Below are 22,633 nucleotides of genomic sequence, written 5' to 3'. Positions count from 1 at the left end.
CACTCCCTGAGCGCTCTTTGCTAGTTAAAGAGCTTAAAACAAAACCACATTCACCAAACCCTTTCTGTTCTCTCCTGGAAATCTCCTGTATTTCAGTTCCACCACTGAACAAAAACTCTCAATTATCCCAGCACCAATCTCAAAAGTGTAAGGCACAAGTTTCACTTCTAGGCTAAGCTTTTGCAGCTCCCCACGGCCAAGGCAGGCTTAGTAACATCGGCAGACCCACACCACACCTCCAGGAGGGAAAAACCCAGACAACTGCTATTGCTAACAAACTTTTCCAAGTACTTTCCTCTCTGGCAGCCATTTCCTTCACATTTTATACTATTAACCACAAAATAGAAGGGAAAAAAAAAAACCAACCAAAGTGCATTTCTCACAGCCATCACTCCAAAAGAACTGCTAAAGCAGTCCTGGCAATATTTAGATCGGACCTGCAGCGAACTCGAGTCCTGAAGCTGCTTCACCGTAAGAAGATGAGACCTGGCAGCCCCATGCAGCATCGGCAGCGCTGCCCCAAGCTGAGCTGCACCAGCTCCAAGTTTCCCAGAGACCAAAACCCCGCAGAAGTTCCCTGCTCGGCCGATACCCACGCATGCCCCAAAATGACACAGCCCCTCCTCAGCACCCCTGCGAACCAAGCCCCAAAGGGGAATGAGCCACAGACCTCTGTGCAGCGGCACGGCTTTCCCTGGAGTCAGCCGGGAGGTGCGATGAATCCAGCTACATTCTTAAATTGTGGGAGAAGCAGCCCTGGCGCCTTGTCTGCTCCTCGGCGTGATCAGAGATTTCAATTCCCAGACGTCAGGAAGAATAAGGAAGGGGAGGGAGAGCAGGGGGAGAGGGACAGCAGTTCCCCCACCTCCCTCTCACCACGCAGTGGAGAGCACTGCTTAGCCCCTATGTGCAGCTGAATCAAGCATGCACAAAAAGCAAGAGACTGCTTTTATGAAAAACAGTAAACAGCTTTTAGTGTTTTTGCTAACTAAACACTAGATATACATCTAGGAAGCTGCACGCTGATTTCCTAGAGCGCAGCAACAAGTTGTGGCTCCCGCCCACTGTCAGACTCCCAGGGATGAAGTCATTCACATCCCATTCACATCCCATTAAATATTTTTGAGAGCCCAGTGTTTGCACTGAAGGCAAATTACATTGTATTTGTTTAAGGAAATTAAGCACATCTGTAAGTTTTGCGAGGCCAGAGGCTGAATCATGAACTGGAGCTCAGTGGTGTTACAGACTTCCCAGCTGTGGGATGCAGGCCTGACCTCCACCAGCATGTCATCCCCAGCCCCGGCAGTGCCCGGGAGAGCTGCCCAGCTCCTCACCAAAACTTTTTTGGAAAGATTTTGTCTTCATTGCCAGGAATGGAACAACTGACAGTGGCACTTCTCATTACAAACGGAGGCCAGATTTTCAGCTGCACCTCTGGGGACTGTCAGCATCAGTGTCCCATTGCAACGGAGCAAGCTGCAAGAAACTCGCAATTGACGTTCTACAGGAAACAGCTTTGAAAGTGTCAACTCAGTTAAAAACCATTATTTTTTTCCTAAATATTTGTGCACACTAGAGAAACATTTAGTAGTTCATCGCCACTTTTCTTTATAATCTAGTAAGTATTTAGAAGCATCACAATACACAGGCCAAAGGATAACACTAAAAAGAATCACTTAAATCTTGTTAAGACAAAACATGGAGCATTTGGTAGCCTGTGGAGACAGAGCTGTCACTGCCCTACTTGTAAATACCACAAATTACCTCTTCTGTGATTCCTGCTGGATTTCAGTAGTTGCTCAAATTTGCTGCAGTTTACTTTCAAACTGGGAGGAAGTGAGAAAGGAAAGAGCACAGATCTCCTGCGCTTCACTTTCCATGAATTCAGATCCAGAGCTAAAATTCATGCTCTGTTTACATCAGAAAAAAAAATCTGGACTGCTTCCAGTGCTTATGTTCAGGTTGTTGCCTTCTGGCCTGCCTTTCCCAAGGTGCCCACAAAACGCTGTGGTCTCCTGGCTTTGACTTTAGTTGAGGCCCAACACTGTGGATTAAAACCTGGGGACACCACAGACACACAAGCCTTCCCTAAACAGCAACACAAACCAGAATTTAAAAAGCAAAAAGGCAGGTGGATGCTGCTTTGCCTGGGCACCGAATGGTTAGAAATAACAACCGTGAGTATATTGACAAATGGCTTAAAAGATTGTCTGGTTTCACTTAAGGGCTGGAAGGACCCCAGTGGATTATCAGTGCAAACATCTTGCTTGGACTACGTTCCAGGAACACTGTGGTCCAAGTAGTCCTATTCCTATTACCTCTGCACCAGCGCTGGGGGAGCACATATCCCTTTACACCAAGGGAAAAAAAAAAAAAGGCAGCCAGCAGTAACACAATACCTAATATACAGCTGACACCAGATTTTCCAAGAGAGTCAGCTCCCACTTTAACACAAATCAAAGTTAATTTTTTTTTTCTTTGGATTTTTGGTTTATTTTTTTAAAGACTTGGTTGGTGGCCAGAATAGCTGCACTGAGGGACCTGCCGTAAGCAGGAGTGCTGGAAATCATCCTGCTGTATGCACAACATTGCAGGCTGATCACAAGCAGGGTGCTCTGTGAACTGGAAAGCAAGAAACATCCCCAGTTTCTTGTTATTACTTGTTATTCTACATTTAGTTCACTTTCAGGGTAGCCTGCATATGAATATTCTGCATTGCCTGCAAATACCATCACCCTGGCAGCAGCAGGGACCAGGGAGGCTGGATTTTGGTGGCTTTCACTCATTTCTGTTCCCTCCCAGAGTCAGACTATGACACATTTCCTTTTGGACAGACACCGTTTAGGGTCTCTCCCCCACTGCCTCCCGTCACTAGGTTGGTACCAGTCCAATGTTTGGGACCTCTGCCTGGCTCCATGCCGAGGTGAGGCTGGTTAATGAATTTAAGCACTATTAGGGGGTGGGGACAGAAAAAGTGCAATCGCAGAAGTCTCACCTCTTCAAGAAACAGCTGGGAAGAGCAACCAGTCCTAGCCGTAAGCGTGGCTCAGCCAAGAGAGTAGCAGAAGCCTTAGACTTTTGTTACAAGGAAGCGTACATCATTGAATTCATTTCCTTATTTTCTTGACAGAGTCAATGGCATGGCTTAGTGGGCCATCTGGAAAGCACATTGTGTTCCCGGTAGACTGCTCAGACCATTCAGGGGAGGTCAGACGTACTCACTTGGTATCAAACTTCATGCTGCTTACCAGCTTGTACCACCTGCCTTGCAGCTTGGCTGGGTGAATGGCTTGTTCTAAGGCTTGGTTGAACTCTCCCACTGGCATTAAGAAGGAGCTGCAAGAGCTCAGACCCTCTAAAGATCACGCAGAGCCAAATATTTCAGCAACATACAAATCTGAGACTTGTCTATTAGAATGCATTTATTTGGAGATATGCTAAAATGCCTGGCTAACATTTCACAGTGAATGGTCAAGCTTGGTCCCTCCCCACAGTCCATCCTTGCTTAGCGGAGTGTCCTGCCTTTCCAAATAGCGGTGGGATGAGACTCCTTTGCTCATTCAATGGCTTCCATGACTTCCATCACCAGAGTTCGTGGTCCCGTCATGATGAGGCTGCTGATGGTCTGATAGTCCAAGTGCAAAACGTACATGCCATTCACTGAGAAAACAAACTGGCACACCTGCAAGGGGAGGAAGGGCAGGTTACTTTCAGCCAGGGTCTTCATGGCAACTTCTGCTCTTGACTGACTATAGCCAGAGGCTGCAATGCAACTAACTTGCTACAAGATCCTGCAAACCCTAAAGCATTACCCACTCCATAAGCTACACTAATAATCATTGTGCTACGATCACTATATCATAAAAAAGGGACCAAAGGGATTTAGACAGTGAGCTAACAGAGAGAGGGAAAAAAAACACAACAAACTCATTTATGAGCAGCGGTTCGTTTCACAGATGGAAATGAGGCACAATATTAACATCTAGCTATTTGGTAGCAAATGAGATTAGGTAAGGAGAAATTAACTGGGCTCTTGAGTAAGTGAAACAAATTCATCCATCCCCCTCCAATCCTGCCTGAAGCAAACAAGGAGTCACACTCTGCCTCTGAAGAATCCCATTATTTCAAATATCCATGTGTCTTTAGACTTTAGCAGCTTGTAAAAATTACTCCCTCACTGCTGAGGTTTCTGTAGGGAACGGTGACACTCAACATTTCTTTCATTCATGCCTAAAGCTATACACCAGAACCCATACATGCCTGGGTCTAAAATGAGTTTCAAGACCTCTGTTCCTTTCACCCGAGCTGGAAATACTGGAAGTTATTGATAAATCAAATCAGGACATTGGTCTAAGGTTATTAAGCTTTCATGAATACAGAAAAAGGTTGCACACAGAACTACATTGCTAATAGCAGAGAAACACAAAACACGTTACATCTCAGGAGCCGTGAGAGCAGGTGATTCAGGATAAAGCTCTGCTCCTTCCCTGCTTCACTGGTGTTATGTGGAGATGAACTGGGAATTCTCTGCTTTGTTTTTAGCAGCTCAAACATTTTCAACAGCTACAAAGCCTGCCACAGGGACTGCTTACTTTTAACAGTTTTTCCAGTTTTAGCTGCCCAGAGCCCCTGTGCTGCCCTGGCAGAAGGCAAATCCACCGCCGCGCAGTGACATGCAGTGCACTTTGCCTGCAGAGAGCATCCTTCCCTCCGTCTCCAACAGCACTGCCAGAGCTCCACATGCCAACTCGGAGTGATCTCCACTGCCGGAGGTGGGATTATCACGGAGGATGTGTTCAGCCACAAAAACGCAAACAAGGCAATGACCTGCCTCCTATTTAGTCACCACGAGTAAGAAGTACCTTCATCCCTGCAGCAGCCGCCGGTCCTCCTGGATCCACTGCCTGGATGTGGCAAGGTCTTCCTCCTCGAACCACAAACCCCCAGCCCACTGCATCCCCCACAATCTACAAGCAGAACAAAAGTGTTTTAAAAAACCAAGGAATAGATTGGATAGAGGAGATGCAACAGCTCCTAGTGAGACGGAGAGCTGTGCTCATGATCCCAATCTGTCACGGGTGGGAGAGAAAGGGCTGTGCACCAAGTGAGAGACAGAACCACAGATTAATTGCTCTCTGCAAAGCTGCTTTCTGATTAATATTCCCTGCCAGCAAGTGCAGAAGAGTGAAGCACAGGCAGCATGAATTTGAAGTGCAAGGCATGCACCAAGAGCATGTTGAGAACATTTCTAGAGCACGCACATTGTGCCTTTTCCTTGGCACAGGAGGGCATTTCCAGCGTGGAAGTAGCCACTCTTAATTTTTTCCCACTCTGATCTCAGTCTGTCAGAGCAGTTTGCTGTAATACTGTGGCCATCTGATGTGACTAAAAGAGAAAAGGAATTCCCACAGGACTTTGCACATTATCCATATAACTAAATAACAGCAACTGCACAGCTAAGCAGAAGGAAATGAGCCATGAAAGGCCCAGGCTGGCAGAGTTGAAGGGCAGGGCAAGAGCATTCAGGAGGAGAACGAACAGTCAGTCTGCATACATGCCATACTAATCACCAGTTTTATTTTTCTTGCTCCTTCCCGCCAATTTCTACAGCGCAGTTAATTTTGAAACTTGATCCAAAGCTCCTCTCTAACCCCACTTGTGTCAAAGCAGTATGGCAAGACAGCCCTCATGCTTCCTAAACTGGACACTGTGAGATTCCCCCTTTCAAATGTGGGCAGGAAGGGGCTGAGAAGCTTTACACAAAAATAAACACACACAATAGGATCTGCAGGACAGGAACTCTCCTGCAACATTCTCACCCAGCCACCCACCAGTCCTGCCTTGACCAGTCCTACATCTTTAGAAATAATTAGAAAAGCAAAAGCCCAAAACTCAGGTTGTCTGAACACATTTTGCAGTGTGTTTATTTTGCCCATGAAAACAAGCCCATGATAAGAAAGGCAAGAGTGGCCCTCGGATGCTCCCCGTTCAGCGCTGCTCCATCTCACGCCGATGGAGCATATCAACATACCAGATCTGCAGCAGGAACCTGAAAGATGCATAAAGCCATGCATAAAGGTGATACCTGTGTGACAGAGGATGAGTGTCAAAGTCTCAACTGTCACAAGACTTGACTGATTCTAGAGTTTGTATGGAGCTGGATGAAACATAAAAGGAGTTTTTTGTGCAGAATTCTCTTTCCTGATCTACCCCTTTAATATACATTACACTAAAGCAGAGGCTGCACACATTTTCACCCACAAGAATACCTGCAGACACTGACCCGCTGAGACTCACCAAGAAAAAGCCATGATGATGTGACATGCAATCAAAGTTTCAACGTACAGAGGTCAGGGCAGCAGACAAAGCCATCAAAGGGCAGTCAGAGAGCTCAACACTGTTGGGTTAGCAATACCATTCACCATGGTCACTTACAGTTAGCGTTTTCTTGATGTAGGGGGCCCCAGGGGACAGGAGCTCTTCATTGGTGACAGGTCTCTTTAACACTAGAGCAGAAGGTGACAGGTCAGAATCTAGGGTTTCATACAGTGAAGTGCATAACAAGGCAGCCTGGGGATTACCATGGGCTGCAGAGCAGATGTTAGAACCAGCCACAGCTACTGCACACAGAAACCTTTGCATTCGTCTCAATGGTTTTCAAAACACTTGCACAACTTTTCAAATCAAGACTCAGAGGTGAGGCTGACCCTCTCCTCTTGTAAGTCACCAAGCTGACAGTGGATGGGTTTGGACCTGAGGCTTGAGCTAGCCCATGCCCTGCAGGAACAGATGTCTCCTGTGCAATGACAGGGCAGTGCAGAAGCACAGACCTGATTTGGGGTTGCACTCAGCCACGGGAGGGAATACCAGCGTAGGAGTAGTGCTGAAGTAGGGGTTGGAGTTTCCAGCAAGGGAAGTGATGCTGCTCCTTCGAACCGCTGAGACGATTTTGATCTCCTTCTGAACTGAAAGAGGCAGAAATAACAATTACCCAAGGAAGGAACAGATTAGTTTAAAATAACAAACTTCCCCCACCAGCCTGATCCACACCTGAAAGGTAAGCATGCACTGAAGATAGCATTTGAGCTTAGAAAGTATAAAACTAGCTTCAAAGAAAGATCAAGAGCTGAGTTGATGGTGACTTGAATTATTTTCCTGGGAGCTGTGATAGAGACTGCCACTGCATCATGACATCCACCACAAACCAGTGGGATGGGTGGTCACTTCACGGGATGCCTGGAAGGACATCCTACACTCTGCTGGAGCAACACCCTCAGCTCTAGCATACTCTGGTGATGTAGTCCGTGTTTTCAGACCCCTCCACAAACACACCCACAGTTACCAGAGAGAAAGCTGGTGTTGCCTGGGTCTGGGTTGAGCTTGCGAAGACAAAAGGGGCTGTCTGGGCTCTCGGAGAGGGTGCGAGAAGAGTTCTCGTTGAGTAACTCTGTGAGACGACACCTACGTCGAAAATTGATCCAGAATTGGTAGAGGATGTCACTGTCAAAGAAGTGATGCCTGTTGGAGACTAGGAGAGAACAGGGGAGGAGGGAGAGGGTGAAAGGGTGTGAAAAATATATAGCAAATATACTGAGGGATGCAGATTAAGTGCTTTTAATGCCTCTGTGTTCTGCTGCAGTTTTTCTGACTGTTTAAGAATGCTACCTCCAGGGAAGGAGGAACAGCAGGGCCGCTTCCCCAGGAGATGCTGTCTCCCAGGGGTACACCGCCAAGTCACGGTCCTCCACCTGTCCCAAGACACTCAGGGGACTCCCTGCCTCCTGAACTGGAAGTTTAACTCCTGCAGATGGTTGTGATCTCCAGCCAAGTGGAGCTGAACATTACATCCTCACAACCCAGTCCTCCAAACCCCAGGGTGGGTCCCAGTCCTGCAGCTGGAGGCTTTGAAGAACTGAAGAGCAATATCTCAGATTTCAATTCAAAGCCTTTGTGGGTGGTGAAAGGCTACTCCGATTTCAAAGGTCACCAGCTCCAAACATAGAACTAAAAGACCCCATTACCATCTCCAAGTGGGCACTTGACCAGCACTTGTTGCATGACAAGAATGGGCATTTGTTCCTAGCACAGCCTGGACAACTACACTTATCTCTTGCTTTCCATCCCAGCTCCAGGCGGACCCTCACTCACCGTGCTGAATGATCCCATGCTCCAGCAGTGCCCGTCCCAGCTCCACCGCTTCCTTTCGGTTCTCCGCTTCTCCCTCCTGAACGAGCCAGTCAATCATCTCACAGCCCAGGAAAGTCCTCTGGTACTTCACCGAGTTCTCCTCTCTCACCTTCAGAATTGACTCGTCCATGCTCACCAGCCTGGCACAGGGGTGGGACAAGGGTCCCATGATGCTGTGCAGCCCGTGCTGTCCCATGCGGGAGCTGCAGCCAGCTGAAGCAAGGCCAAGAGAAGCGAGCAAAGCGTTACAGCCAAAACATTGCTGCCTGGGAGCAGAGAGAAGGGAGAAACGCAGCGCTGCCGTCAGGCAGCTTTGTAAATCTTCATCACAGGGGAGGAAGCAGCTTCAGCAAAACCAGCTGAGCTGCAACCTCAGCTAAAGTCCCCAGGGAAAGTCAAGCAAGCGAACAAATACATGCAACAACTGGCAGATAGTCCAAACTGATGGAGAAGGCGCGTTTCAGTTAACACATGTCTAGTTCGGAACATAGGTGAGAGCTAAACCCTGTGCCTCCACGAGAGGGTGCAGCGGGCTCAGCCATGAGACGTGGGCTCAGCCATGAGATGTGCTGGATGCTCTCCCCGGCCCCATGGCCACCACCGCAGAGCAAAAGCACAGGGTACAAGGGTTGCACGTCGGCCAGAGGGTCACGGAGGCAGCTGAAATCACCGTCCACCTGGCTGGAGGACTTTTCCCACAGTGCCAGTTTGTGGATCTGATAGCCAGGGTTTGAGGATGGGGAAGATGCAAAAAGGCCTTTAAAGGAAACGGGTCCAGAGTGTGGTCTGTGGTTGAACCAGTCTAACAAAAGGACTTGTGAGATGCCTGTGAAGATGGCTTGGATTTAGAATCAGAAGCAATCAACACAAAGAAAACTAAACACTTGGAGATGGAAGGGGTTTTCTTTGCTGTCCAAGAATTAGTTTTTCCATTACAAATTTTGCAAGTAGGCAAAAAGAGGTGCAGGGATTTAGGCCCATGAGGGTCCCAAAGATCCTATACCCTGCTGATTCTTGTGGCATCTAAGTCCTAATAGTGCTGGTGGAAGCAGCTCACTCAGAGGGGCTGGGGGAGTGCTGGGAACGGCCACGGGATGTGCCCATCCTGGGAGCACTCAAGCCGCAGACTGGGCCCTAGGGCTTCCCTGAACCGGATCCCAGACCTGCACTTGGGTTGGAGCCCTTGAAAGCATCCATGAGTTCAGAGTACAGCTCCTGTCCCAACCCAAAGAGGCCACTTGTCCTGCGACTGCGACAGGGCTCAGGAAACAGCATTTCCCGATGTTACAGCACAGGGCACACAGAAGAAAGAAAATCCAGCTGTAGCTGTGGCTCCCAGCTGCAGAGCATCACCAGCAAGCACAGCGAGCAGACCGCACTCCCAACGCCCCTTGCTGAGAGTTATTTTGCAGGGGAAGGACTCACGTACTTCTCATAAAGACTCTGCCCTCTCATGAACACCTTCACATCCTTACTGAGGGGGAAGGTCCCATCATCCTTGCGGAAGCGGTACAGCAGCTTGGCATCCTTGTAGTCCGAGTGCTCGTCGCAGACTGAAAGGAGTTCAGAGCAGGGACGTCAGTGGTGCAGGCATCTGTCTGTCCGTAAGGGACAGAGCCACACAGAGCACAGACTCAGCAGGGTGTCATCTCCAGGTTAAAAGCTATGGTGGCTGCATGTGACGTCCGTCTCCATGCCCCTCATACCATGCAGCAACCAGCACCTGAGCCTCCAGTCCCCAAATCAGGTGCTTACGAATGCCTGCAGCCCGTGCTGGTGGGAGAGGCCAGTCCCACCGAACAGACCTTGGGAAAGCTTGAGTTTGAATCTATGTTTTGATCCAGACACTAAAGTGCTCATTAGAAAAAATGGGGAAGATTTTTGGGGTTTGTTTAGTTTTGGTTTGTGTTTTTAAAAAAATTTAAATGTTGATGTTTTGGTTTAGACTAAAAGAAAACAAACAGAATTGTCTCTATCAGCCTTTTTTAGAAAGCTACCACCACATGTAAGTAGAATCAGGGGACAGGAGGAAAAAACCCCACGCTGCATCCAAAAACCCCATAAAATCACTTCTCTCCCTGTCAAAAATACTTGTAAGATAAAATGTATGACACCAACTTTTCTACGCTATTTTGTGCCAGCCCTGCCCAATTCATTTGCACGGCAAACTGATCTCAAGAGAGAAATTTTTCTTCAAGCCTAGGTGCATACAGCTGGAATAATTGAATCTATATAAAAAGCCTCATCTTGGGGATGAGCACACAATCTGTAAGTGCATGGCTGTTAAGTGCATGCAACATTTAGCAGGTCAATATTTGGGATATAGCTTTGAGATAAACTTGCCTGCAACAGATTCCTAGACTACAGGTCAAAAAAACCAAACCAAAATAAATTAAAACAAGCAAACAACAACAACAACAAAAACCCCAGCCCCAGAATCATAGTCCAGGTCTTAAATCAGTCAGCCTGCCTTTCTTCAGGTCCACTGTCTGAAGCAAGGAGGAACTTCAGCAGTAAAAAGAACCCCACAGAGTAAAGAATATGCCTGGAAAACAAAGAAAATCAGTCAAACAGGGAAAAATCCCACCAAGGCTTCCTCACTAAAGTAACATAATCCACTAGAGTGAAATTCAAAAGACATAAGATATTTCTCGTGAAAATTTTAACACTTGTTCATTCCGAGCAGACTGGCAAAACTTCATTCCCCTTCTGGTGAGCGGCTCAGCGCTAAAAACTGTCAGATCACCTGGAGTTCATCACTCCTCCCGAGCCTTGGTGTGAAATCGGGACGCCAAAGCCCATGACTCATAAAGCAAGAAGGCAGGATAAGAAGGTTGTTTTAAGAGGTGAAAGTTTGCATCTTAACAATTCCAAGGAGCAACAATTCAGATATCGCTGCAATCGGGAATTGAACATAAAACCGCGCCCATGGAAAACCAAAGCATTTTTGCTATTTGAAGACCAATTTCAATGTGTTTCCAGCATGTAATAGAATAACAGCTCAAACCACATCAGAACATTAAGAGGCAGCACAGACAACGATCTTCATGAGATAATTATCGTCTTCTGGATCCCAGCGGAGAAGAGGGCAAACAGTTTAGACAGCCAGTGGCAAAGCACTTAGCACAGTGCTGCGGTTAGCCGGCAGCCCCATTTCCATAGGACTAATGAAAATTAATGGTCATAAGGCAAGTTGGAGAGTCAACTTCTGTGTCCTGCCAGGGTTTATCACAGAAGCAGGAGGAACGCATCTGCGATAAGCAATCAAAACAGCACTTGTACCCAGTGCTGCACAGGTTTAATTAACTAATGGATTTATTTGAAACCACCGGCTGGAGAGATGGAAAAATAATCAGTTTTAAGTGTTAATGGTTACTGAGAACTCACTGCTTCAGCTTTATGCTTTTGTGATAAAGCACAGCAGCAGTTTATTTTTATTCAAGGCAGCTTAATGTAAAGGGCATCAACCTCAGCAAGTAGCAGATGGCAACAGAGAGTGTTTGCATTGCAGTGGTCCATGGCAGCTATTTCTGGACCCTAGAGAAAGGGAGGGGAAGAGAGGGTTGAATTTGGTACGGTTGTCACCAGCTTCTCTCCCCTCAGCTTCATCTTCTTGTGTCCAACTCCAGGTTACCACAGCTCATATCCCAAAGGCTTGGAAGCAAGAGAGCTCAGCCAGGAGTCAGCAGCTCAGCCACAACCCTTCCCACTGAGGGCAGTGGTCTCCCAGGCCTGTTTGAAAATCCAGGACTTCCATTCCTGGTTGGGCCTGAAAATCACATGGAGAGAGACAGCTTTTTGCTAATGTGAAGCACTTGTTTCCTGTTGTTATATCGGGACCAAGGGCTGGACCCTGGGGATTGCTCTGCAGCTCAGGGGCAGGCACAGACCACAGTACATGACCCGAGTTAATCCAAAACTGCTGAAAGTTCCAAATAATTTCTGAAAAGAACAAAGCCTGGATACTGAGAGCTGGACTCGAGCACCAAGTTGCTTTCCCCACCCCCACTTTTTGTTTTTTTTTTCTTTAACAGGTTCCACGAACAAGCCTTTGAAACGGCATCACACACTATTCCCAAGGGAGGCATTCCTACGGGATTGCTCCAACCCCAGGTTTGCAGGTAGCAGATGACTTTGTTTTGAGCCGTGCTGCCTGTCCCACCCCAGCACGGATGGGGAAACTGAGGAACGCTGGGCTTTTACAGTAAAAAATGAACTTTCCTGCAGATGTGAAGCAAGCGTTATCATTCAGCTTCCACTTCTGCACGACGCAAACACAAGCTAGGCCAGCTTCTGTAAAAACATCCACCACTGGCTGCCGATGGAATTGCCGTAGGGCAATATAGGTCAGGCATGACTGAACTTGCTTTCAGATAAAAGCCACTTCAGATGCTGTTTCACCAGTGCACAGCCCAAGTCCCTTTTCTGCGGGGTAGGGAACCGGCACATCCCCCAAGCCAATGCAGCTTCACACAGATCCAGCCCCATACAGCCTCGTGCCTGCCTCTCCCAGCTTCTCCAGGACCCTTAGAAGGGTCGTGCAGGAACCTGACCATGCTTCCATATCCTGGGCTGATGGACACACATCGGAATCAGATACACAGCCACCTCCCTGGGGACGCTCAGCAGGTAGCAGAGAAACCCACGCACCGTGATGGATGATGTAATGGTCCATTAGCTTCTGCATGAGGCGGATGCCCGTCTCCCGATCCGGTGCTTCTTTGTGGTCGATCAGCCAGTCTGTGAGCTCCTTTGCCACAAAACAGTTTGGGTATGTTCGGAGGTGGTAACGTCTGTCCTTAATGAGCTTCCCATCGTGGAGGCGAAGCCTAGAGAGAAAGATGGCCATTGAGCATAGCTGGTGTTACAGGGGAATTTGTGTCCAATAGCCCAGCATCTGCCCAGCCTGGAGAAACCACCGATGATTTGGGACTTCTGGCAAGTGCCCACTGATTCACAAATTCAACCAAACCTCTTTGCTTTGCAAGACTGCATCAGTTAATCCTAAGGAGCCTCCATTCATCATCCCCTTCTCTCCTACTATCACTGTGCAGGTTATGCAATTGCCTGCACCAGACTTGGCCTGAACCACACACGTCTTTTTGTCCTAAACAAGCCTCTAAAAAATACACTGCAGCTACGTGGAGCTTGTGAAGAAGGGTCAAAACACAGCAAAAATTAATAGTACTTACATTTGTCACCTTGGGACAATTCTGTGTCTAGTTCTCCTTCCCCATGACCGTGAAAGCAGGAACGTAGCTGCCCCCAGGACAAAGTCTTAGTCATAGCTCAGGGTGGAAGCAGTAATGGGAGCACTCGTTTCTTCTGCGTTTCCACCTGGGACAAGTGCCAGGTGGATCCCATGCACCACCTACTAATCCACATACCCACTAATCCACAGCCACAGTGGACAAACAGTCCTGACTTTATCTGCTTCAAACTGGCAGCGACTCGGACAGATTTTACCAGAACAAGCAGCGTGCTGTCCTGAAAACCCTGGCGTTATGGCTAGTCTGTGACTCCAGTGGAAAGATATATACGGGTGAAGGTTATTCAGGTGAGTATGGCTTTGCCTTTTAAAAGGACCTTAACAACTGAGCAAGCCACAAGTCACAGAGATCTTATGTGTTCAAGCCAAAGCCAGCCCTGCTTGGCAGGAGATCTGTCCAGGAGCCAGGCTTTTGCCCTGTAGTCATGACTGTTCCCAAAATACTAACCCTGGAAAATGCCCAGTGCACACAGCAGACTCAGAGGGGAGATGTTTAATTAATATCTCTTCTGTAACTCCAGGATGTTGCTGGTTTCAAATTATTCATTTCAATTCACAGTTTTGCCCCAGGCCAGTATATTTTTACAAAGGTATTAATCATTGCAGCCGTTTTTTATTTAATGCCTCGCATCCTTTTGTTCTTTTTGAAGAAGGTACAGGTATATTACACCATGTTGGACAACAGTTTCAGACACCATATGAGAAGTTTTAGATATCCTAAAAATCTATCAGATAATAATGGATTATCCTACATTGTAGGATTTACAAATACTAGGATCTCAAAAGTCTTAAGATAAAAACTTTTGTTGAATGAAGATTTAGTAATTGATTGATGTAATTAACCGTCATGTTACTATGAGTCAAAATAACTCTATATATTTTCAGACCTTCCAGGTAACTAAAAAACTAACCCAAAGATTAATGAAAACTAGCTCCTGGTCTTGCCTTTGGCCTCCCTCAAATACAGAAGTCTATATTCAGTATTTTCCTCTCTCTACCTGGAAGATTCATTCCCACAAGTGATCAGCAGTCATCCCACATATGGATTTTACCTGAGCAGAACAGTCCACCCTACAACAGACAGCTGCTGCTATTTTGAGAGTTTTTAGCTTTTCCCTTTACTTCACGGTCCGCTGCCAAAATGCGACCAGACCCAGGCAGCAGCAACTGCACACAGAGAGGCTCCCCGCCCCGACATCCCTCTGCTAGGGGAGACGACAAACAGCCATTCTTTATATGCTTGCTTTCCTTAGCGGTCAGCAAGGGGGATGCCACTTTAGAGGCATGTTTGGTAGAGATAAGGAATGTTTAACCAACAGTACTCTATTGCTATCAAGAGTCTGCAGGAGTCTATAAAGACTATATGTACACACATACATGTGTACATATACACACACACACATGCACACGTCTTCACCCACAATAACACATAGACCATAATCATGCAAGGCCTGATGAGAAACTGATTGGGAGAATATTATTTCTCCTGTAGGTCTTTTTAAATCACATTTCAGAACACTGCAGGAAATGCACAGGTCTTGTGGGGAAGAAAAAGAAAGGAAAAAAGGTTTTCAGCAAACAATACTCCTAAAACCTAGGATTTTTTTTAAAAAATACACCTATTCTGAAACTATTCTATTGGGAAGTACTGCCAGGGTGGGAATTAGGTAGTATTTAAGTGCCTCTGGAGCAGCAGTGTCTTGGACCTGCTTTAAGTTTGTGACAAGCCTGCCCTCTTGCCCGCAGACCCAGGGCAGTGGAAAATGCACAGCTCGAGTGTCCTTGGGGTCTTTCCACTTTCCTCGTTTACTGTTTCCCATCAACTATGAGGAGACAAATTCTGTCCTTCAGACACAGGACGTAACACCAACTGCGTCTTCGGACAGCTCAGCTGACACCCGCAATAAACCAGCCCATGTATGATGTTGCAAAAACAAAGCCAGTGAATCTAAGTGGGTTATAATCGCACTTCCAGACCAAAAAAAATTTAAGGAAGGGTGCATAATGCAATATTATGAGTTTTCTAGATGCCAAAACCTACCCCACATATATATTCCTTCTTCAGAAGGAAGAGGAAAAAATAAAGCAAGCAGAATAACGCAAGGATAAAATGCTTGCTGGAACATGAGAGCCGGCTCTTGCGAAACGCTCCTGGCCTGGCAGTCGCTGCGCTGCTTTCACGTGCGTGTGCTTTGGGTAGGCTGCGCTGGGTAACCAAATGGTTTCCTTGTCAAGGTCTCTACAAAGACATCATTATTCATCCTGTGTAACCTTGTGGAAAGGGAGATCTGCAGCAGTGTAAACAGAAGAGAGAAAAAAAAACCAAAACACAAACCACTGCAAACCTCTAGGGAATCAAGAGTTTAAGCACTTCAGCTGTTACAACTTCCTTGCTCCTCTGGCAGGCCAGCACTTTCCCAGCAGCGTTGCGGACACCCACTGCTAGAGAGCAGCCCGAGGGGCTCCTCTCTTGATTACTTCTGTGCGTTCACGTTTTGCACAATTTCAGAATCGAGTGTCTAAATCAGGGGCTTACACTGAAGCAAAGGGCTTTCTTGTATTGGAAGAGGTGCTGGTTTTACTGTGGTGTAGTTGTACAGCCAGAGCGATCCCTAAAGCGACAGATACTCCGCACCAAGAACTCACACGTGCCTGCATGGAGTGGGGATGTCTCCCTGGGGTGCTCTCCATCACCTCCCACCCATGTAAACAGACCTTGAGCATCTCAAATGCCAAGGAGATCTTTCAAGGATATTAACTCTGGTTTGCATTCCCACAGTGATTAACAAGTGAATGGCCCTGGAAAGATGCGTCACCCAAAGGATCTTTTCTGTTCCTTTCTTTACACAAAAAAAAAAACAAACCAAACCAAAAATAAACAACAAACAACCCACCCACGAAAAAGCAGCTAGACTAACAACTAAGTGCTCAGTAAAAGGCAGTAACAGCCACAACAGCATATCTGCAAAATAGCTGCTGGAGAGGCACGATGGCCAAGGCAAGACGACCACTGCAAACATGCTCAGCAAAACCCAGTTTGCTGCACTCCCAGTCTGCAGAAGCACCAGTACATTCTGGAGGAGAGCAGAGAGCTGTGCACGCCTGTGGCAGCCTAAAGTACTACGGAAATGCTTTATTTTCTGCTTGTATTTAAATGTACATACAGGAAAAAGGGACTTAAAAAGAAATCCTGGCAAGCACAAGCCTACTTCCCAGTCCTCACTTTCACCAGTGCTGCAAATTTAATGATAGGCTTTTTAAGGCCATTCTGATCATTAAATCTGGTCCTTTGAATAACACAACCCAGAGATGCTCACCTGGTGAGCACCACATCAAGCAATGTCCATGAGCCCTCCAGGAAGACATCCCTACTTCAAAAGATCTGAGTTCAACAAAGAGCCAACAAACCTCCTGCAGGCCCAAGAGTTTGGCCAGGAATACAAACTTCGGCATGTTCAGCTACACACCTTGAAGTGAGTCCAATTTCCAGAGCATCAAAGCCTGAGCACTTTATTTAACAGCATCCCAGTATGAGTATGCAAATAAAACACTCGGCACCTTTGAAAATTTTGTGCAGTGGCTGAAATCACAGTTTTGTTCTTCATAGGAGAAAACCGTCCTCCTCCTCTAACTTTTATTTTTGTCTAAGACTTAAAATTACCGAGTACATTTTACTTTTAAGAGTGAGTAACAGAGCTTAACAGAGTTGTTAGAGAGCAGCCGGTTCACTTGACCATGAGGAATACCCAGAAGAGAGTGCACAAGGACTTGTCTATACTTGAGAAACTCAGATTACAGGAGGGTGTGAATTCAAAGCACTGTAGCTGTTCCAGAATATCTTTGTGCAGATAAGCCATTTGTTGCAATTAGCAATGACTAATTGGGCCTCTCTTAGACAATACCACCCAGGAACACACAATGGCCAGTGAAACTAGTATGATTTTCATGCAAATTTTTATGTCTGAAACAAAAAGACTGACAGCAGGAGATGTGAGGAATGAACCTGAGACAGCAGTCCTGTCAAGCCCAAAACCAAGATATCAGGAGAAATTATTAGCTTCATCTTTTTGATGGGGAGAGACTCAAGACCCAAAACTTTTCTTTCCCCTTCATGGACTAGAAAGCAGCATCCCCGTGAGACCAAAAGGACCCTGGCAGACAGACAGCCCGAAGCACAGCATCCACCTTTGCCTCAGTTCCTTTAGGATCTGTTTTGGTCCCAGCCATCCCCACAAAGCGTTCCCTCACCCCTCACTTGTGTAGCTATTTCTGGCTGGGAAACGCATCCTGACACTGAACAGACTCATCCCTCTGGCCAAACTAAATTCAGAGGGATTTGCAAACTTGCTGGGAAGCCAAAGAACTGAAAAGATGGAGCAAAGGTTTGTTTGGTTAAATACAATAGCAGGGAGGCAGGGCAGGAAGCGGAGAACAGGGAAAAACAAATGTTTGAGATTTTATGTAGATACAACAGTGTTATATCTGGTGCCCAGAGAAGCTGTGGATGCCCCATCCCTGGCAATGTTCAAGGCCAGGCTGGACGGGGCTTTCAGCAGCCTGGTCTAGCCGAAGGTGTCCCTGCACATGGCAGGGGGGTTCAAACTAGATGATTTTTAAGGTCCCTTCCAACCCAAATCATTCTATGATTCTATGGTTATTTGCGGGTGGAGGTTTACAGAGTCAGGGCAGACCATAAGGCTCCTTAATATGCTTCTTTATTCCTTACCTGGGGAAAATCAGGGGAGCAAAATGCAAACATTTAGCCCTGCCCCATCTGCCGTTGCCTGAGGCATCATCCAGCCTCTCTGCCTCAGTTTCCCCATTGCTGCCTATTGGGCATCCAGGCCCCAGGAAGATTCATATCGCTAACTCCTTACCTGCCAGGCTGTAAAATACCCAAAATACGAGACAGACTCGAGCTCTCAGCTTGCTCTGCTCTGCATCACTCAATTTTCCTTTCAGCCAGATGAGCTGCAAGGGAGGAAGTAGCCCAGCTGCAGGTTGGTGTCCACCCCTTCACCCTCCTCCCTGGGTTTTACACCCCGTGCTGACCAGCAGTTCCTTCCAGTCTTTCTGCACTGGGAACAGGCTCTTGCCCAGAGCAAAGCAGAAGGACGTGACTGCTGCATGCCAAGCCACCAGCAAAAGGACCCACCTCTCCATCACTGTGAGTGCTGGGTAGTCGAGTCCTTCCTTGGCATTTAGAGCCGTTACTCAAACGCAGCTGAAGAAGAGAGCAGTCCTGCTGGATGAAATCCACCCACTTTTCTCCATGCAGCGAAGAGCTCGAGCCTTTCAAGAGCAGGTCGGGAACGCGAAGCAGTCAAGGCCGCCCAAAGGTAGATCAGGTGTTTGCAAAACAGCCCATCCCCCAGCATCATGGTTTTAGCATATGCCAGCCTCCAAGGTGAGAGCTCTCCCCTCTTGTCTCCACTCGCACGTGCTTCCTACCCCTCCCATCACCCCTTCCAGCAGAGATAGCCTGCATCAGGGTCACCCTGGCGTAGCAAACCAAACAGGAGCAAGCAGTTCAAGATGGCAAACTACTGCGATGGGCTTGGTCTGAAAACTCTCAGATTCTGGGAGCTCCCTAACCAGGAAACTCCAAGGTACTCCAGCTATGGGGCGGGGCGGGGGGGGGAGGCCATGAGGGTGCCCCAAAAAGTACATATATTTTGGGTTTTCTATTCAATGTTATCCCAGCCATACTAATGGAAAGGTATTCCCCTCCCTGCGCAAACCTTCAGGCTTTTAGCATCCTTTTTAAAGGCTCAGGGTACATTCATGCTGGCAGAAAGGAGTTAAGTTTCCAGACAAATGCTAGGAGGAAATAATGAGTTGGTATTATTGGTTTTCAGAGGAGTGTAACATTTGTGCTATGCCTTTACCTTGCATATAAGAACTAGCATAGGGTGCATTGTACTAGAAGAGCTCTGTTCACACACAGATTTATTGTATCCATTTCTCCTCCTTACAGTCACAAGCGCCAGGTGTTCCAGGATCTGACGTGCTCCTGTCCTGCAAAAGGCGTGAGGAAGCCACACCACTCCCCTTGCACACGCACCGATCAGTTTTAACGTGCCTTGATTATTTTAGTGTCTCTCTGAATTCCTGGCCCCCTCCTTTGGCCAAGGCTATAGGACCCATTTTAAACCTCAGTCACTCCAGAGGAGTAAAATACTGGAAATATAAATACAAATAAGCCTGCCCTGCCCACAAGATGGAAAAAGTCAGGACTTTACATCTCTTGCACTGTGTTATTGAAATAAGGCAAGTCACTCTTAGATCAGCTGCTGCTTCTCCCTATAAAAAAGTTAAGCTTGTTTTCAAAGCCTTGCTTACAACACAGGCTGCAAACCCTGCAAAGGCAGGAAGGTTGATGCAGCCTCTACCCCCAACAGTAGCTCTCCCAGTCGCTACCTAATGAAAAGATTTGATTTCTGGAGCTGGGACAGTAATCTTTCTGAAAGACAATAGACTGGGAATGTGGCTAACCATCACTACATATTTTAAATCCAGACACTTCGGACATTGGCTGTGTTTTCAAGGTAGGGCCCTAATCTTTAGTTGGAAATTGTCAGTGCTTGATACAGTACAAATAATAAAGCTAAGGCTAACATGACTCACTGAGAATGGACAAGATGGTGACACAAAGCTAATTTTAGGGATTTGATGCTAGCAGACTTGGGCTCTGGGCTCTTTACATTATTCAAGGATATACTTCCTATTTTCTACCCACATTTCAAAACAAAGCAGAATGGTTCCAGATACAAACAAGCAATTACTGCTCAAGGGCTACAAAAGCCTACAGCTGCACACTTAGAAGGGGGAGGACAACGATGGCTCTGACCCCAGATACACAAGGAACATGTTTCCTCAGCCACACAGGTTTTCTTGCACAGAAAAATATGTTCCTGTCTTCATAAGAAAAAAAACCTCGGATGTTGCTCAAGAACTGGGAACCCAAGCCAGCAGAAATTCCCAGAAATTACTTTCAAGATAGAGAAGACCCTACATGTTGCTGTGCAAAACAATTCAGGTGCGTGGCACCCATGGGACGACCTCCCAGATCACCCCCGAGGGTCTGAACGCCCCCGGAGATGGTGCTGTCTCTATCCACCCAGGGACTAGGAACCTTGGTGAGGCTGCTCAGTGTCACCGCATCAGGCTCTGGGTTTAGGGGAGGATGCAAAGGGATTAAAAAAGCCTGCTACCATCTAAAACCACCTGACAGTCCCCTGGCACCTGGGGGTGAAGGACAGGAGATGCCCAGAGAGGAACAGCAGGACAAGGGTATATGGGAAAGGACCTGGTTCACCACTGGTTCGGTGGGTGAAGGAAGGATGAGCAGATACCGGGGAGGGGAAGACACTAGAGCTTGTGGGGAAAGCGCTTCGTCAAGGATAAAGGTTTGAGCCTCCGGCTAATGGGGTAGAGTCCGGAGCCCCAGGGCTAACCCTGGGCACAGCCCTGCCCCAGCCTGGAGAAGGGCCCCATCACCTCCTACCTCAGTTGCTCTCCAGCAATCATCACCTCTGCCCTGTAGTGCTGCTCTGTGGCTTTCTTCTTCAGGCTGTTGCTCAGGGTCTCCATGCCGGGCTGGATGCGGGCGGCAGCGGGCAGACGCGCCCGGGGTAGCAGGGAGCGCCGGGGGGGCCCGCACACCCCATGGGGCGCGGGTGGCGAAGATGCTGGCCCCCGGCGCGGTCCCCAGCCGGGCTGGCGAGGTGCAGGTAGGCAGCCTGAAGTTGCTGGCTCCAGCTCCCCGCCTCTCCTTCCCTCTCTGGAGTCTCTGGAGGAGGAGCCTGCTGCAATCTGATCCTGGCTTTGCTGGTTTCTCACCCGCTTGTCTCCAGCCAAGCTTCAGCTGAGAGCTGGGAAGGTGGCAGCTCTGCTTGGCAGCAGGCTGGGGACAGCGTCCTTTCTGCTTGCTCTGTGTAGGTGACTCCAGCAGGCTCCGGGCATACGCAGGCTGTAGGATGAGTGCTTTGATTAGCAGTAAGATGGACAATGCACTTCCTTCCTTATGCTGTAACTTTTCCTGTTAAGGGTTCAAGATGTGCTATTCCCTGATGCAAGCCACGTGGCTTGCTCCATGCCTCTCCCCTCGGGGCTTTCCACCTCTCTCCAGAGAGGGCTGCATCCAACGCCATGACCAACACTTGCTAGAAAGTGAGCTCAGAGCAGCCCTTCCTCATCGTAGCAGCCAGCACAGAGGTTGGATGGAGAAGCACAGAAGTAATTAGCAGGAGCTGGCACTGATGAGCCTGGGACTCCACTGGTGCCAAGCTGTTTGCCCATATGGTGCTACTAGCTACAGCCTTTAAAATCTACCTCCGGGCACTGATACCTACCTCAGCTACTACCAATAACTGCCATTATTTGAGATATTTTCTGCAGGCCAGAGCCTACCTGAAAGCAAGTGTTCAGCAAAGCAACAGGCAGAGGAAGTGAGATGTGGAGATGGTTAATTACATCCATCGTTACCATCAGATGCTGTGCAATTATATTTCCATTAGTTAAAGAGTGAAAAATACCGTCTGGCATAAAGGGCCAAACCTCAGAAACACAAAAGGGGGAGGAAACCTACCAAAAGAGAATGTTGAGAAGATGGGGGTGGGGGAAGGGAAGGAAACAGTATCAGCTAAGGAGATTCTGCTCCAATTTGAAGCCTACTAAAACAGCAGTAAACTAAATGCTCTCTTTAGTTAGATCACCTTTAGCAGCAATGCACCAGCCAGCAGCTAGTTAGTCAGTATCCCCAACAGCACAAGGAGACCCTTCCAGGCTTACATTCCCCCTGTGTCATAATAGCACTAAATGAAACAAGCTCAGGTTAGCGTTTCAAGAAGTGCAGCATGCAGCAGCCAGGGCCAAGGTCCAAAATCGAAGGGAGACCTGTGTGCCTCCTGCGCCGGGGCAGTAGCGAGCTGGCACGTGGGACCATGCAGCCTCGGCCCTCCCAAACGAGCTCAGTGTCCTAAAACACCGCTCCCTGCCTGTGGTCATAGGATGGCAGGCGAACGGAGGAGGACCAGCTTTTACAGACTGCATGCCGCACTGGGTAAGCTGGCCCTGGGCTGTCTGTGCCTCCGGTGTCTTCCTTACCTTTTGCACCTCTCTCCCAAAAGCAAATCATTGGAAGACTTTTGTCACAAAGTCCTAAGAAGTGAGATT

General features: G+C 47.7%; 2 protein-coding genes across 8 annotated transcripts in view; both read right to left on the bottom strand.

Moving 5' to 3' along the window:
* Positions 1–1,021, bottom strand: part of COL20A1 (collagen type XX alpha 1 chain) — a 52,191-nt gene extending 51,170 nt beyond the window's left edge. For 2 of the 3 annotated variants that reach the window (XM_064465407.1, XM_064465408.1), the window contains exon 1: positions 671–1,021. The gene's annotated coding sequence lies outside the window, so the exon portion shown is untranslated. The remainder of the gene's footprint in view (positions 1–670) is intronic. The other variant, XM_064465409.1, reaches the window with a different exon arrangement.
* Positions 1,022–3,404: 2,383 nt separating this feature from the next.
* LOC104053601 (DEP domain containing MTOR interacting protein) lies at positions 3,405–21,162 on the bottom strand. Of its 5 annotated transcripts, none has more exons than XM_009515059.2 (9): positions 20,964–21,162; positions 12,838–13,016; positions 9,617–9,740; positions 8,149–8,327; positions 7,343–7,528; positions 6,831–6,965; positions 6,436–6,506; positions 4,863–4,967; positions 3,405–3,682 (listed from the first exon to the last, which is right to left on the bottom strand). In XM_009515059.2, the coding sequence occupies exons 1-9, from the start codon at positions 21,047–21,049 to the stop codon at positions 3,557–3,559; spliced, it is 1,191 nt and encodes a 396-aa protein (XP_009513354.1). In that variant the 5' UTR covers positions 21,050–21,162; the 3' UTR covers positions 3,405–3,556. The 5 variants fall into 5 exon arrangements, with proteins under 5 accessions (XP_009513354.1, XP_064321476.1, XP_064321473.1 ...); XM_064465406.1 differs by lacking the exon at positions 20,964–21,162 and adding an exon at positions 19,345–19,443; XM_064465403.1 differs by lacking the exon at positions 20,964–21,162 and adding an exon at positions 18,612–18,879.
* Between the last annotated feature and the right edge of the window lie 1,471 nt (positions 21,163–22,633).

Source organism: Phalacrocorax carbo, chromosome 14 (genome assembly GCF_963921805.1).
Source record: "Phalacrocorax carbo chromosome 14, bPhaCar2.1, whole genome shotgun sequence".
Lineage (NCBI taxonomy): Eukaryota > Metazoa > Chordata > Aves > Suliformes > Phalacrocoracidae > Phalacrocorax > Phalacrocorax carbo.
Note: the sequence above shows the minus strand (reverse complement) of the source record. Positions and strands in the feature narration are given on the sequence as shown.